The sequence below is a fragment of the Pseudonaja textilis genome, chromosome 16 (assembly GCF_049901715.1).
Source record: "Pseudonaja textilis isolate UNSWEBS1 chromosome 16, rPseTex1.2, whole genome shotgun sequence".
NCBI classification, from domain to species: domain Eukaryota; kingdom Metazoa; phylum Chordata; class Lepidosauria; order Squamata; family Elapidae; genus Pseudonaja; species Pseudonaja textilis.
The window spans coordinates 10,215,515-10,230,445 of record NC_142005.1 but is presented as its reverse complement, the minus strand read 5'-3'; the positions used below and the strand labels follow the sequence as shown (position 1 = coordinate 10,230,445).

Genomic DNA, 14,931 nt, shown 5'->3' with positions numbered 1-14,931 from the left:
ATATGAATGCGTGGATGAGCTGTGGTGACACGTGTGTGTCAGAGACCCAAAGGACCCACGGAAAATCCATGCTTAGGGCTGGATCGGAGGCCGGGGGCTTCACAGTTGCCTCTTTCTGGTGGTCCTTTGGATTTGGACCTGACCCTGGGTTTAAAACAGAGCTGGGTTTTGAGCAATTGCTCAGAGAGGAATTGTGTGAGTCCTGTCCATTGACTTCCCCATCTCTGGAGAAGGAAATAAACAAAGCACCATTGGTCTCCCAACTCATCCCTGTACCCCGAGCCGGGACCGTTTCCAGAGCCTCTGTATACCCTCGAGCAATTGGACCTGAACGGAATGATTCGGTTTCGCATCCATCGGCCCTTTTTTCACTTCTCTGTTTTACAGAAGATATAAACGGTTCTCCCTTCCAGGATCCATCTTAAAAAAAAACTTTTTCCCCAACTCCTGATGTTTTAAGCTCCCGCCAGCATTCAGTCCACCAGCTGTGAAAGTGAGGGAGCCCGTAGATGCCCACATGTGCCGACTTGTGGGGGGGGGGGATGATACTTTGCTATCCTTCAGATCCCTGTGAAAAGAATACCAGACCCTCCACTGCCATATTTTAATCGGATCTCTTCCTTTGCCCCACAACAGGAACAGCCCTATTTTCTTCTATGCAGCATCCCTCCAATTTTTTATTCCTTGCCATTTCCTTCCTTTCCCAGGAAAAATAAGGGGGGGGGGGTTGTACAAAACTTACCCCCACTCAAACAAGCCTCTCAATCTGGGATTCTTTTAAAGCGAAAATTGTGCATCTCCTGCTGGCAAGAGATTTTCGGTCAAAGGAAAATAATAATAATAACCGAACGAGCCAAATCTTTGCAGGATGGATTTGGGCGCAACGTCGCCAGTTGCTAACCCACCGGTGGCTGATCAGTCCCACATGCACAGAAAGGGAGATTTTTCTTTATTCATTTATTTTTTAATTCCTTCTCCTAGTCCTCCTGGACCCTGGCAGATCTGGGGGGCTCTGGGGGAGGGGGTGGAGAGATACAGTATTTTAGCAAATACACTCATACCACTTTAGTTTTATGGCAAGTGATTCAGACACATGAGCGCGCGAACACGGCACAGAGGAACCACAGAGAAGTTTGGGAAGGGAGTAAACACCACCAGGAAAGATGCAGTTGGGGGTATAATTTAAAAAAGAAGAAGAAGATTCGCGGCTTCCGCCAGGCTGCCAGGCTTCAGAGGAGGTCGAAATCTACAGGGCTGATGCTTGCGATGGGGGCTCTCCAGAAGTTGAAACTGCTGAAGGGGAGCAAGGCCCCCTCCGCGTCTTCCGGCTCCCCCAGGCTTGGCTTCTGGCTCTTCTGCTCGGACACGAGGCTGCCGAGGCCCCGTTTGGGCTTGAAGAGGGCGAGGTCGGCCAGTCCCAGGCACTCCAGTTCAGAAAGGTCCAGTTCAGGTATGGGCATTCTCCAGTAAAGGAAGGAATCGTACTGGGAGGTGATGGTGTCCCTCATTTCTTCCTGGGGGTGAAGAACAGGGAAGAGGCAACAAAGGTGGTCTTAACGCGTTTTTGAGACTTTCATGGTATAACACAGGCAAGTCCTCGACTTGCAATGACAGCTAAATTTATGAGGCAGTTGGTAAGCGAGCTTTGCCCCATTTTAACAGCCTTCCTTGCCGTGGTTCTTAAGTGAATCACTGCAGTTCTTAAGTGAGTCACATGATTTTGAAATGAATCTGGCTTCCCTCCCCCTGTCAGAAGGTTGACCTTCCCTCCCCGGGACTCTGCGCCTGCCATAAATACGAGTCAGTGGCCAAGCCTCTGAATTTTGATCATGGGGTCATGAGGATGCTGCAACGGTCGTTAAGTATGAAAAATGGCCATAAAATGGTTGTAATGTTGGTCACTAAATGAACTCTTGTCAAGTCGAGGTTTGCTTGTATCTGTTTCTGAATTGTGAGCTGCCCACCCACCTTCCTTCCTTGCCTCTTTTCGGTGGTCCCTGCCATGGGCTCAGTGACAGATTTTTCTGCAATAATTATTCCCCTCTTCCCTTGCACATGTGTGCATCCCCCTCCCCCTCCCCTCCCCATACAGGCCTGTTTCTTTGGAGTGGCTGCTTTGCCAGCCTGGTTGCCTTCTGCCCCCTCCCCTTTTTTTGCCAATTCCCCAGGGGACCCTCTCCACTGCCATCTCTTCCCCCTCCCTCTTCCTTTCCTCCATCAGACCCTTTTAAAATGCCCAGCCATCCTCTCTCTGGTCCTTAATGAAGGCTTTGCCAATCCAGTCCAGGCTGGGTTTATTTTACTCGGTGGCGCGTATGAAATTACTTAGACATCTGTCCTCTTTAAATATAGCATCTTCAGCAGCCTGTTCGGAAGGAGAGATATTTGCCTCTCTCTATTTGTGTGCTGGAAACATTTTTAGAGACTTATTTTAACCCTCCTGGAGGTAGAGAGATGGTTGAATGACTTGGCAATATTAAAAAAAGGAAGACATGTGCCCAATAAACAGAAAAGAGGCTGGGAATGGTTAAAATTCTGAATCCCCTCTCCTTTGGGGGTAGGTGGGACTGAATTCCCCCAACTGATTTTAGAGAGGGAAAAACCAAGACAAGGAGCCCGTGAAAAGGACGGAGGTTTGGGGTTTTAAAAGATGAATTAAAGGGGCTCGTGTCACCATCAGATTTGTTTTATCTTCCAGCCTCTGAAATTGACAAGATGGAAGAAAATGGCATTTTCTTTTTTTTTTTAAAGAATGTTTATTCTGAATCCTTGAAACATCATAGTATATAGAATTGTGTGACATAACACAGTTTTACAAGGGCTTCAGCTATAAGGTTGCAAAGTAATAGGAAAATGACATGAAATTATATATTACATTGTGTCCGGGTTTTCTGGATCTATAGTAATTTAGAAAGGAGATAGATAGATAGATAGATAGATAGATAGATAGATAGATAGATAGATAGATAGATAGATATAGATAGATGAGAGAAAGAGAGAAACAGTGCGCCATGTACTGGTGTAATATAATACAATATAATATTCAATATTATATAATATAAAATCACATTAGGCCACGGTTTGCTAGCTGGGAATAACCTACAAAAAATGATTTCATATAGCATCGTCTGTTCGTGTACAGTAATTCCACAGTAAGCCAAGACTTCCTGGGAATAGGAATGAATATGACCCAGCATTATGTATCTACGTGGTACAATAAAATACCTTATCAACCTTTGTAAGGTGGAATATATAAAAAATAATGATGCAACGGCTCGCCCTGCCCTCCCGGCATGGAGTCTAACCTCTGGGGGGTCTTCTCCTTCCCCTCCCCAGCCTTACCTCCTTCTCAGCAGGATCTGGAAAGAGCCCCGGTGGATGGTCTGTCTATCCGTGGGTCTCTTCACGGAAGATGCTGTGTCCGTCTGGCTGCCTTGGGCTGGGCGGGTGGGCGGGGGTGGGGTGGGGGCTGCCAGGCGTGTCCGTCTCCCTCCTCTCTTGCTGCAATGCAGCCCCTCCTGGACTGGAAAGAGATTTCACTGGCGGTGGGTCCTCCCCCCATCAGCCGCCCAGCCAATGAATCAGCTGGAAGCGCTATTTCCAGGGAAGGAAGAAATGCCGCTTGAGGGGGACCTGGAGGGGAGGGGGGCATGCGGTGGGGGGGGCCTTGGAAGGGTGGGCACATCTTGCACGGGAGGGGCCGGGGGGGGTGAGGTCTCTGGGGAAGGAGGCAGGGATTGCATTGGCTCCCAGAGAAACGGGGGGGGAGGGGGGCAGATGGGGGAAAGGGGGGTGGGCAGCTGGTCTGCCCTCTCCCACAAAGGGAGGGGGCTCACCTGCGAATCTGAGTGCCGGAGAAGCTCCAAGGGAAAAATGAGCCCATGGAACTCCCTGCTATCAAGGTTGCAAGTTCAATAAGCTTCCATACGCCAACTCCCTTAACAACCATCGCGGAACAGAAACATGAGGCTCAGATGTGGTCATAAGTCGAGGACTAACCGTGCCCCCCCCCCCCACCACCAAAGATGCCTGTGGGGCTGATTCGGTTCCTAAAAATGGGTCATGACACACACACACACACACCCCACAAATCCTTTGGGCCGTTGGTGTCCTCCCTGCTTTGAGGCGGCTCAAGAAGGGATGGAAGAACCGAAAAACATAATTGGAGGGGGGTCCCTGGAGGTCATCTAGTCCAAGCCGCAGGAGACTCTGCTACACCCTTCCAGACAAAAGGGCTGCCCAGGCGCTTCTTAAAGGCCTCCATCTGGGGATGGCACAGCCCCACGAACCCAGCCTCTTTCTCTCTCTCTTCCCCAAAGCCACATCTGGCCGAGGGGGTCCTGTCTGCAGACTGGGCACTGCACCAAGCCAGGATATGCCCCCCCCTCCTGCACCCTCGGGTCTTGGCACAGCAGCAAGACCCCCCCCCAGCCCCACTGAACCCTCCAGCCTCTGGAAGTCCCCGGCCGAGGGGCTGCAATGCCCAGAGCCTGCCAGGGTTGGCAGCAGCCGCTCCGGCGAGCCCAAGGACGGCTGGGGGTTGAATCATCGCGGGGGGGGTGGGGTGGGGGGCGGTGTTCCTCGGCCTGCCTGTTGAAATCCTCCCGAGCGTTTCCTCCGCCTTCGACCAGCGGCAGCAGGAGGGTGGAGGAGCCGAGCCGAGCCTCGTTTTCCCACGCAGAGGAAACTTTCATGTTGGTTTGCTTGGCGCGCTCGGAGGAAGAGGAGGAGGAGGAGGAGGCACCGTCCCGGGACCCCCAGGTGGGCAGGTAAGGGGAGAGAGGGGCGCTCTGGGTCTCGGGACCAGCCGTGGGGGGCAGCCCGGTGGGGAGGGAGACCCCCGCCTGCTTTTCGAGTCTGTTTCTCGTGGCTTCAAAGTTCTTCCAAACTTTTGCGCAAAAACTCTTTGGGACTTTCCTGAAGTTTTCTTTCTGTTGGGAAAGTTCCGCTGAGTTGCTCTTTCTTCTTCCGCACCTGAGGTTTCTCACGACCCCTTGGTCAAACACGTTTTGAGAGACAAGGCAAAAGAAAGCGGGGAGAAAAGCTATTTTAATTCCCTTTTAGAAAACAGGGTCTTTTCTGCCTTCGGAATGGCGTCTATGCCCATACTGGCCCTTTTTAAAGGAAAAAAGAAAAAAAACAACCCACGTCCCATTGATTCGGGGCAAGAGGTTGGGGTGTTAACCATGCGTTTAATTTCTTCTTTTCTTCCTCCGGGGTGGAAGAAGAAAGCCTTTATTCGTTTGAGAGGCTGTTTCCATGCAAAGATCTAAAATGATTTTTTTTTAAAGACTCTCTGACACTTTGGGGAGGAGAAGAACGATTCTAATCTCTCAGCGGAAGAAATGGGGTGAAAAGAAAAGGCAGGAAATGCGGCTGTTTCTCTCCCCCCAAAACTCCCCCCCCCCAAAAATGCTTTAATTTCTCTCCCCGTGTTGCCAACCAGCCAGTGGGGCCAGTGGGCACTTTGGCGAAATGAAACCCGGCTCACTTTGAGAAATGCTTTGATGGCCCCCAAACCACCCTTGTTTCAGTTTCTGGGATCACTTTTCCATGCTTCCCAGCACCCCGTGAAAATCCAGTTCGTAGGTGAGAAGGCTTAGTGGCGGCCCCACCAAAGTTAGCCTCGTTTTGTGGCCCAGGGATTTCCAAGAGGCGGGCTGAATTGAAAAACCTCACTTTCCCCTCCCTAACGGATGGTTCTTAACGGCTGGGAAGCGCACAGAGGCCTCCTTGGGCCCAATGGGTGTGGAGGATGGGTCCTGTGGTCCCTTGTCGAGTGAACCACCCTTCTTGGAACCACCCTTTCTTTCTGGTTTGAAAAGTTTGGGGCATGGCGGTGGCGTGAATGCAGTTTTATTTCCTTCTTGATTACGGTTATGATTTGTGCTTTGTTTGGTTATTTTAGTTTGCGTCAGTACACAGAGCCCTAACTCCAGAGCCCCTCTCTTTCCTCCAAACATCTGCCTTTCTCGCCCCTCTCTTAGAAAAAGTCTTGCAAAATTCTTCTTGGGAAGTTGAGTTTTCTGCTTCACCCTTGTACGTTCTTCCCTTCCCCCCCCTCTGCATTTCCTTTTACGGGCCTGGCTGAGAAGCCCGCCTCGTTGTTCGGGGCCGCTGCTTCAAGAGAGGAACCGCTGGGTTGGAGGTCTTCTGGAGGGCCCCATATGCCTCCTTCTGCAGCCCACCTACCCATCACCCCCCCGTCAGCCCCTCAAACCGCCTCCCCTCCACCCGCAGTTTCGAGGAAGCCTGGACACACCTGTGGTGCTCCTGAGTTGTGCACAGATCAAACTTCTTTTTTTAAAAAAAAGAAAGCATGTGGCTTTCCTGTGTTGTTGAGGGGGGGAGGGGGAGGGGCATTGTCTCAAAAGATTGTGATAGTTAAAAGAACAGATTAAAAAAAAAAAGAAGAAATCATAATGTTTTGGCATTTCCTAGGGGCAGGTTTACAGTCTAAAAGAGAGGGGAGTAGATTTCCCCCACACACCCACAAACGCCATCCTCGGTGTTGTGTGCTTGTGTGTATCTGTGTGTTGAGATCTTAATGGATATTTTGCAAGGACATCTTCCCAAATTGTCCAGCCGCTTTGCTTTTCTCTGCGTCCCCACCTCTGCACAATCAAGTGTGAAAGTGTCCTCTTTTACACGTGTTTACATGTATGTAACATGCGTGTGCAAGGGCTCTGGGGTCTTCACTGCAAACATCCTCACGTGCTGCGTTGCAAGCGCTGGCTGTGTGTTTCTATCTCAGAGACCATCTTTCGAGATGGGAAGTTTGTTTATTGTTAGGCCTGGCATGGCTACTGATTTCTTATGTATTTGAAATCCACTTCCAGCTGCAATTTGAAACAGAATTTTTAACAAATGTATCTTTGGCATTTCCCAAATCCTGATTATGTTTGTAAATAACTCACGGTGACCAACATGTCTAATCCTCCTCCCTCCTCCAATTTGCCTCCCAACAACAACCCTGCGAGGTGAGCCGGGCTGAGAGATTCCACGATTTGTTCATGGGGCAAATTCAGCCAGATCGGTGGGCATTATAAACAGATTCCCTCTTAGCGGGCAAATTGCACACTGAAGAATCAGCAGGCGGGTGAACTGGGTTTTCCTACCCTTTGCTGAGCCAGGACTCTATATCCCATCCTCCCCAGCCCTTGCCCCTCTCTGCTGTTGCGCTAGTCCCCAAATGAGGAAAAGGGTTTTTTTTAAAAGCCTGAAAAAAAATGCCCTCCTGGCCAGACTAAAATGTTGTCCTTGAGTAAACCATGTTTTATGAATCTCTCCAAGATCTTCTAAACCAGGATCAGATTTCAGATTTTAACCTGGCTTGCCACACACTCCCTGGTGGACATCAGAAACTATAATAAAGCAAATTGCAAGCCAAAAAAAAAAAAAAAAGAGGGAGAATTTGAGGTATTTAGTTCAAGGCAAGCTTCTAGTGCATTTGAAGGAGCCTTTTCTGCCTTTGCAAAAAAAAAAAGACACCCCAATGGGCATTCTGCCCCACGGGGGAAAAATTATGCATGCGGCTAAGTTAAAGAGGCGGCCGGTTAGCTTTGATCTCAGCCTTTGTGGCTGAGACAAACCAGGAATTGTAGCTTAGCGCGTTGGACAGTTCTAGCCAGCCCTCCTTAGCACACAAACCAAAGTCAGTCCTGGTTTGTGCTGGGACGGGGGCTCGCAGGAAGCCCAAGATTGAGCGAGAAAATCCGGAGCTGCTGAGCAAACATGGCTGCGCCTGTGACATCACCAGGGGGCAAAGATGACTTGGCTGGACGGCGGCTGGGAGGCCCAGACAGCCGACAATCCTTTCTTCTATGCAAGGAGGAAATTCTCTTCCCCCCCCGGTTCCCCCCTCTCCAGATGGGATTCAAGGCCCTTTTCCTTCTGCGCCTCTGGATCTTCCTCTCCGCCAGCTCCTTGTTAACAAAGGGTCCTTTTGTTCTGTGCGCAGGAGGGAGGCTGGGCGCTTCCTGGCTGGAAGGGCGAATGGGAGCCCAACCTCTCCATGTTGGATGCTGCCAGCCGGTTGGCCGGCAGAAAAACCAGCCTTGATTAAATCATTGGGGGGGGGGGGGTTGAAACAGGGACGCTGGCATGGGATGGCGGCACAGCTTGGTTCTCCACCAGGTGGGAAAGCCTCGGAGATGCTCAGGTTGTGTGGCTGCACCTGGGAGTTTTTTTTCCCCAGCTGGGACAGAAAATTCATTTTGGGGTCTTTGTTCTGTGCTACGAAGAGGCAAAGGCCCACGTTGGCAGGTGAACTGCCTCCTGACATGGAGGTTCTGTGGTCGCACCTCTGTGTGGCGGGACGCTTCCTGCAGCCGGCGTCAGAGTTGGCGTCCGGCCCGTGGGAAAAAAAAAAACGGCCTTCGGAAGGGAGCTCACAATGGGGCTGGGAAAACAGTCCATAAATCTGGGGGAAACAATAAACTTGGAGGGCCAGGAGGGAAAAAAATAACTCCAGGCTGAGCCACCGGGGAAGGAAGCCACTTCAGGAGGACCAGAAAAAATCTAGGTGGCCCTTGATATTCCCATTTTTCCGGAGCAAATCCCGCTAAATATTGCCCGTCTCAAAGCTTGCGAGCATCTCTTGCACTCTGTGAGAGGAATATCCCTCATGCGTCCCATGTCAGATTTTGGCATCTGGCTGCACCTGGGTGGCACAGCAGGTTGAGAGTGGCAACCCACCGAAGCCACGGCGGATCCGTGGCCTGGAGAAGACGCAAAGGGACACTTCTCGTCATCAGCTTCCTCTGCTCGTCCCGTTTTCCTGGGAAGTTGCTCTCTGAGAAGTTGCTCTCCACCGGGGCGTTCCTAGCGCACTCCGGTTCCCATCCTCCCTGTCGGTGGTTCAGGAGCACCGGCTTGGAGAAGCTGGCGGAGAGAAGTTTGTTTTGCAAGTCATCTCTGAGTAAGAGCCGGGTTTTGAAAAAGAAAACAGATTTATCAACAGGGCAACAGTTTTCAAGGGAAGTTACGCACAAATACGCAGAACGGCGAGAACTATGGGGAAGAGGAAGTGTGGGGCTGGGTGCTCTGAGCCACCTGGGCTGTGCGGGGGAAGAGCACCTCGACGCCAAAAAGGGGGCCTTCCTAATACTTCACTTAGCTGGGGCAGGATTTCCCTTCGGCCTTTTTACACAAATGCAGGAGAAATGGATGGACGCGGGCCTTGTGGACTCTCATGATGGCTCCAAGAGGAGAATGTGGAACCTGAACATGGAAGGGAGACCACGAGGAGACTCCCACGTTGTGGCTTAGACCTGGAAGCTGTAAAAACATCCCCGAAGGCAGCTGTGGCCAACAACTTCTCGGCTCTTGTCAAGAAAACCCTCAGAACTGGCTCTGGTGAATCACCGCAGTTAGCAAACACCGGAATTTTCTGTGGCAGAAATTTTCGCATTTTCTGGAGGTTCTGCTTGGTAAATCATTAACTCTGATTCTTCAACATCTTGGGCACCGAAGTAGTTGCGAGTTGAAAACAGTGGATCAAACACGGAGCGTGGATCGTAGCATAACATCCCCCCTTTTAAAACGATTTGCAGGTGGCAGGGGCGCTCTCTTCCCCTAAAAATAATTTAATTTGCCCAGTACTTCACGTTCCTGGCCCTCATGAGGTGAAGAGGCCACAGGCCTGACCAAAAACCACAGCCTTCTCCACAGTGGGGACTGTCACTCCCTTTCGAAACAAGTGTGCAAATTTCTTTGCAAGGTTGGCTGGTCACGCTGGTCTCTTCCCAAGCTGCTGGTAGGTGTGCGCTGCGCCCAGAGACACCCACGTGAGTTTGCCCACATCCCGTGTTTGCACCTGATGTCGGCCGCCGTGTGCAAAACCAGGAAGGTTTCTCCTTGACGGCCATTTGTGCTGTTCTGGGGCGTGCAAAGTCCAGGAGTTAAATTCAGAGGGAAGATGTTTTAAGTGGAGGGGAGGAGAAGATGGTGCAAGAAAATAAAAACAAGACCTCTGTGGAGCTGCACCTGGAAATTTCACAAGCCTTTGGCAGCTGGAGCAATGTTGTCCTGGTTTCTAGGTGGAAAGGATACCACCAGGAGAAGCCAGGGCAGGAAAATAGACCTAAGAAGCTGAGAAAGTATGCCAGGAAATGAGGGACAGTCGCTTTTCTCACCCAGGCATGGCCACCCCAGGTCCTCTCTGGCCCCGCATGGGGAGGATGGGACCTGTAGTCCAACCTCCCCGCCCCATCTGCAGGAAGCCACCTTCTGGAGCGATGAGCTCATTCACTGATCGAAGGAAGCGATCTTCGCCCCCCAAGTGGCATCAGCAGCACACGGCGAGCCCCCCACCTTCCGCTTTTGGGGCCCCGGTCCTCTTCCCCTCTCCGGCTGGAGGCTGGGAAATCCCTGGGAGGTTTCTTGCCTTCTCAGCGGTTCCAGCAGGCCCATGTGGGTGGTGAGTCAGGAATGAGTCAAGCCACGTCGTTCCTGCACCGATGACGGCTGGGGCAGGCTGGGTCTTGCCCCGTTGCCTCTGCCCCGAACGCCCAGGACGGTGATTTCGCTCCTGCTGCAAGCCGGCAGAGGACGGGTGGGGAAAGGCCTCCGCAAAGCCACACCAATTGGCACAGGTGCGTGCAAGCAGCATCGCCTTCCCCGCCTGTCCCATCGTGCAAAGGCAGAGTCCCTTCTTTGGCCACCTTCTTCCAGGCTCTGTGGCGCTCATTTAGTGACTGTTCGACATTAAGATACTCTTAATCTTACACGGGAAAAGACCCGAACACACCTAGACCTACATATATATATATATATATATATATATATATATATATATATATATGCATACATACATTAGATGGATAATATGAGAAGTTACATAAACTATAAGTAAGGACTACGGAGACGATGCACAAAAGACTTGTAACCAACCAACACGCTGTATGTAACTGGAAGACGGTTTTATGTTTTGTCTGTGCATGTTTGTTTAAAAAATAAAAAATTCTTAAAAAAAAAAAAGAACTTGGTTTGCAATGAGGTTTCAGTCACGGGGTCCTGAACCCATCAGCTGGGATGACGTGCGAGTCTTTGCAAAAAAAAACCCTCCTCCCTCCCCCAGCGGCCCAGCCGTGTCCGTTGCTGAGTCACTTTTTCTGGCAGGGCGTCTGTTGGGCCGCAAACTTTCATCCCCCCCCCCGTCCTGCCTCTCGCCTCAGGCGGGGGTCTCCTTGGCTGGCAGGCGCGGGAGCTGCCCACAGACCCTCCCCCATGATGGAAAAATCAGATTTGGGTCCCTGCAGGAAGATCCTTCAGTGAAAACCTGTCCTCTCCTGCTGAATACAGACTAGGAGAGTTGGAAGCACCCACAGCTTCTGGTGGCAAGCAGTTCCGCTGGCTACTTGTTCTCCCTGTTAGGAAGTTTATCCTGAATGCTTCACTCCTGGTCAGTTAGTTTCCCTCCGTTGCTTCTCGCCCTGCCTCCTGGTGCCTGGGAGAATAGCTTGACCCCCCTCCTCTTCTTTGGGGCGGCCCCTCAAATATTATAAGACTGCTATCCTGTCCCCCCCCAATTCCCCTTTTTCTGTAGATTGGCCATATCTAATTCCAGCAACCGAACTTGTTAGGTTTCAGCCTCATTTTTCAGCGAAGTTTCTTTTTGAAGTGTTTTCTCTTTTAAAGAAAAATAAAAAACCCCAAAGGTAGCAAAATCCCAGCATTTTCGCTCCCCTTTAACTCTGCCCCCCTTGGAGGGTCTTCCCTTCGGCCCAGGGAGCAGGGCAGGAGACCAAACCGGCTTGGATCCCAGGAAGGATCCATCAACTACTCTTGGGACCCCCAAGCTGGGTTGGATGGGAGGCCACCAGGAACCTCAGGGCTGGAGGCTAAGCTGGAAGGGTTGCAAAAACATTTGGGAGAAAGTGGCCAGTCGTGTCGGGGTTGCTGTTTCTGACAACGTGGCCGTATCTTATGTGATTTCCCAGAAGTCACTGGAGTTCGTTTCCCGAGCAGGGAGGGTCCTTCTTCATGCCCTCAAGGGGCCCCTCCAATCTTAGCAGCCTAAGCCAGGCGGCGCCTGCCTTTTTTCCAGATCTCTCGCCACCGAAATTCCCAAGGGGTTGTCGTCACTTTCACACGCACACAAACACACACAAAAAGAAGAAAGGTGTGAACAGGTGACCTCCGAAGGTTATTCACCAGGAGGAAGTGGCGTCTTCGTGCGTTCGTGTGGCTTTTCTTTTCTTTTAAAGGCCTCTTGTCAGCTTCTCTGGAAGCTCGTTGTGGTTTCCTGTTATCTGAAACGATTTCTTTAAACTAAAAAGAAGGCTGCTCCCCCTCTGGCCCTCCCCCTCCCGCCTCCGTCTGCCCTCCGGAGAGGAAACCGAGGCAGGGCCGGCGCATTTCGAAAGAGGGCAGCAGCTGGGGGATCCGTGGGGCATCTCCTTCCCCGAAGTTGCTCGCAGACCTACGTGGGCAGCCTCTGGCCTTGTCCCGCCTGTGGAGGCGGCCAGTTTTTCTGCTCTTCTTCCTGACCCTCCCAGAGGTTGTGGGGCCACAGCAGAGCAGCCCCGCTGAGCTCAGCAGGCTGGCCTTCCCCAGGGCTCACAGGGGAGAAGAATCGGCTAATTGTTGAAGTTGTGGCTGTCTTCTTCCTCTTCCTCCTCTCCCCCGATTTTTATTTAGGGCTATTTCCTCCAATTCCTCCTCTTCCTTCTTGATTTCCCCTAATTATTATTCAGTGTTGTCATCGTTTTCTCCTCTCTTCTTCTCTTCCTCCTCTTCCTCCTCTCCTCTCATTTTTATTTAACACTTTCTTCCAATTCCTCCTCTCTTTCTTTCCCCTAATTTTTACTCAGTGTCGTCCCCGTTCTCTTTTCCGCTCTCCTCCTCTTCCTCCTCCCCTGACATCATTCTTATCCTCTCCTTCTTCCAAAGGTGTTTTTCAACCATCCGAATTGGGCTCCTCGCCACCTGAAGGTCTCTCCAGGCTCCAAACCCCCCAGGACGCCCCGCGCCCAGCTCCCTTCCACCCTCCGAGCGAGCGGCATCTCTGCCTGGACGAGAGGCCCGAAGCGCCCCCCCCCCCTGCAAGTCCTTGGCACCCACCAGGCGGAAAGCTGGAAGCGACTCTCACCATGAGTGACTTTTGGCACAAGCTAGGCTGCTGCGTGGTGGAGAAAGCGCAGCCGGTGAGTCCGAAGGGGGCCGTAGGTCTCCCATCCCAGGGACGGGGCGTGGCCGGGCACGGAGGTGCCAGCTGGGGTTGGTGAGGTCTTCCTTCCCTCCTTCCTCCCCTCACCGAATCTCCCCGGGTTCCATCTCCCACAACAGCAGAGGAAAAGACGGCGGATCGACCGCAGCATGATTGGCGAGCCCATGAACTTCGTCCACCTCACGCACATCGGCTCCGGCGACATGGTGAACGAGGGACTCCCCGCCGTGGTACGCCTTCGCTCCTCTTTGCTCCTGGGGACGGGGCTGAGCCTTCCAGATCCAAACAGGGAGGAGGAGGGGTCCCCTATTAACTCCTGGGAGCCCCCACCCGGAGAGGGCGTTAAAATGCTGCTCCCAAGGAAAGTAACTCCACGGCCCTCCGAAATCAAGGCTTTTGGGGGTCCCAGTGCTTTGTGGGGAAGGGCCTGAGGCTGAAGTGGCGGGTTGGGACCCCAGGTTTGGTGATGTAAGCCCAAGCGGAGGAGGAGGAGGGAGATTGGGGTGCTGGTTCTCCCTCCAAAGCAGGGGCGACCGACCTTGGCCGCTTTAAGACTGGCGGACTTCAACTCCCAGAATCCCACCCCCCCGGCTGCCTGGGGAATTCTGGGAGTTGAAGTCCACAGGTCTACAAGTCCTCTTTCCGAAAGGATGGCGTCCACTCCGAAGAACCAGACACATTGCCTAAAAATCTTCCCCTCTTCCCCTGCAGTCTGGAGCCGTCCAGGAAATGCGATCCAAATGCGGGCGAGAACGACCTTGGAGCAATTCCCACATTTTATAACATTGAGGAGATTCCCCCCCACCCCTCCGTGTAAGTATGGGATGGGTTGCAAAAGCCACCGCCAGAGCCGGTAACGGCTCCAAGAGGACTAGCTGCTTGATTTGCAATGGGATCTTATTCCCAGCCAAAGGTGCCGCCGAGGCTTGCGTCACCTTGAAGAAATGGGAGATTTCTTTTTAAATAACATTTTAGTTTTCATGCTTGAACTATTTTTTTTTAACCTGTTTCATAACTTATAAGAGGCCAGAGTCGCCTTGTAGAGGACGGCGTAAGGATTTAATAAAATGGAATAATAAGCAATCATTGATAAGAGGGAAGATTTTCTTCCTGGCAGCGGGGGCAGAAAGTTAGATTGGGGAGGGGGATCCATTTTGATCCCATCCAGCAGATCTTTCGAATCCTCGGGGCTTCGGGGCAGCTCCTTGCAAAGCTCTTTCAAATGTTGTTGTGTTCCCCTTTCGTAATTGTGCCTTATTGCCAACATACAGGGAGAAAGTCTTTCATGTTTATTATCCTCCTCTCTTTTTCTTTTCTCACAGGCTAATGAATTACAAAAATAACCTTTAAAGAAAAAAAAAATGCATCTGTGCCTCACTTGAATTTCCTGTTTGGTCTTGTCCTGTTTGGTCTTGCCAAACTTTAAACCGTTGAGTGAATTAGTCACTGCATAACTTATCCTTTTTAAAAAAAAAAAAAAATTGTAAGAGCAACAGCCCCGACGTCTGTCACTCTGCACATGCCCAGTTGACTGTGGTTTTTTTTTTCCTGGCATTGTTCATTTGGCAGCGCCCCCCCCCCCCCCACCTTGGCGAGCAAAGCACGGACAATTTTGCCTGGGCAGCCTTGCAAAGAATCGTAGGGTTTTTTTTTAAACCCAGAATTGACCCACAACGTTTCCATGACAACAAATAATCAACATGCTGATAAACTGAAGAAGCCATCAGACAGAATAAGTTATTCTTGGTGTTTTCGCCCAA

General features: G+C 51.4%; 2 protein-coding genes across 6 annotated transcripts; one reads left to right on the top strand and one right to left on the bottom strand.

The window, feature by feature from the left end:
• Positions 1-942: 942 nt before the first annotated feature.
• Positions 943-3,460, bottom strand: MLLT11 (MLLT11 transcription factor 7 cofactor). 2 transcript variants are annotated; one of them, XM_026720267.2, is made up of 3 exons: positions 3,343-3,442; positions 3,104-3,167; positions 943-1,514 (listed from the first exon to the last, which is right to left on the bottom strand). In XM_026720267.2, exons 2-3 carry the CDS (start codon positions 3,116-3,118, stop codon positions 1,230-1,232), a joined length of 300 nt encoding a protein of 99 aa, XP_026576052.2. In that variant the 5' UTR covers positions 3,119-3,167; positions 3,343-3,442; the 3' UTR covers positions 943-1,229. The 2 variants fall into 2 exon arrangements, with proteins under 2 accessions (XP_026576052.2, XP_087770082.1); XM_087913956.1 differs by lacking the exon at positions 3,104-3,167 and having other exon boundaries at positions 1,096-1,514; positions 3,343-3,460.
• A 1,059-nt stretch (positions 3,461-4,519) lies between these two features.
• Positions 4,520-14,931, top strand: CDC42SE1 (CDC42 small effector 1). Of its 4 annotated transcripts, none has more exons than XM_026720268.2 (5): positions 4,520-4,769; positions 12,895-13,148; positions 13,291-13,401; positions 13,883-13,984; positions 14,494-14,931. In XM_026720268.2, exons 2-4 carry the CDS (start codon positions 13,095-13,097, stop codon positions 13,952-13,954), a joined length of 237 nt encoding a protein of 78 aa, XP_026576053.1. In that variant the 5' UTR covers positions 4,520-4,769; positions 12,895-13,094; the 3' UTR covers positions 13,955-13,984; positions 14,494-14,931. The 4 variants fall into 4 exon arrangements, with proteins under 4 accessions (XP_026576053.1, XP_087770085.1, XP_087770084.1 ...); XM_087913959.1 differs by having other exon boundaries at positions 4,590-4,761; XM_087913958.1 differs by having other exon boundaries at positions 4,591-4,761; positions 13,288-13,401.

What these genes read in the sequence shown, in the direction of transcription:
- CDC42SE1 (XM_087913958.1), top strand. Translation starts at nt 13,095, where the DNA reads ATGAGTGACTTTTGGCACAAGCTAGGCTGCTGCGTGGTGGAGAAAGCG. An exon ending in TGGTGGAGAAAGCGCAGCCG is followed by an intron (nt 13,149 to 13,287) that starts GTGAGTCCGAAG and finishes CATCTCCCACAA; the next exon opens with CAGCAGAGGAAAAGACGGCG. An exon ending in ACGAGGGACTCCCCGCCGTG is followed by an intron (nt 13,402 to 13,882) that starts GTACGCCTTCGC and finishes CTTCCCCTGCAG; the next exon opens with TCTGGAGCCGTCCAGGAAAT.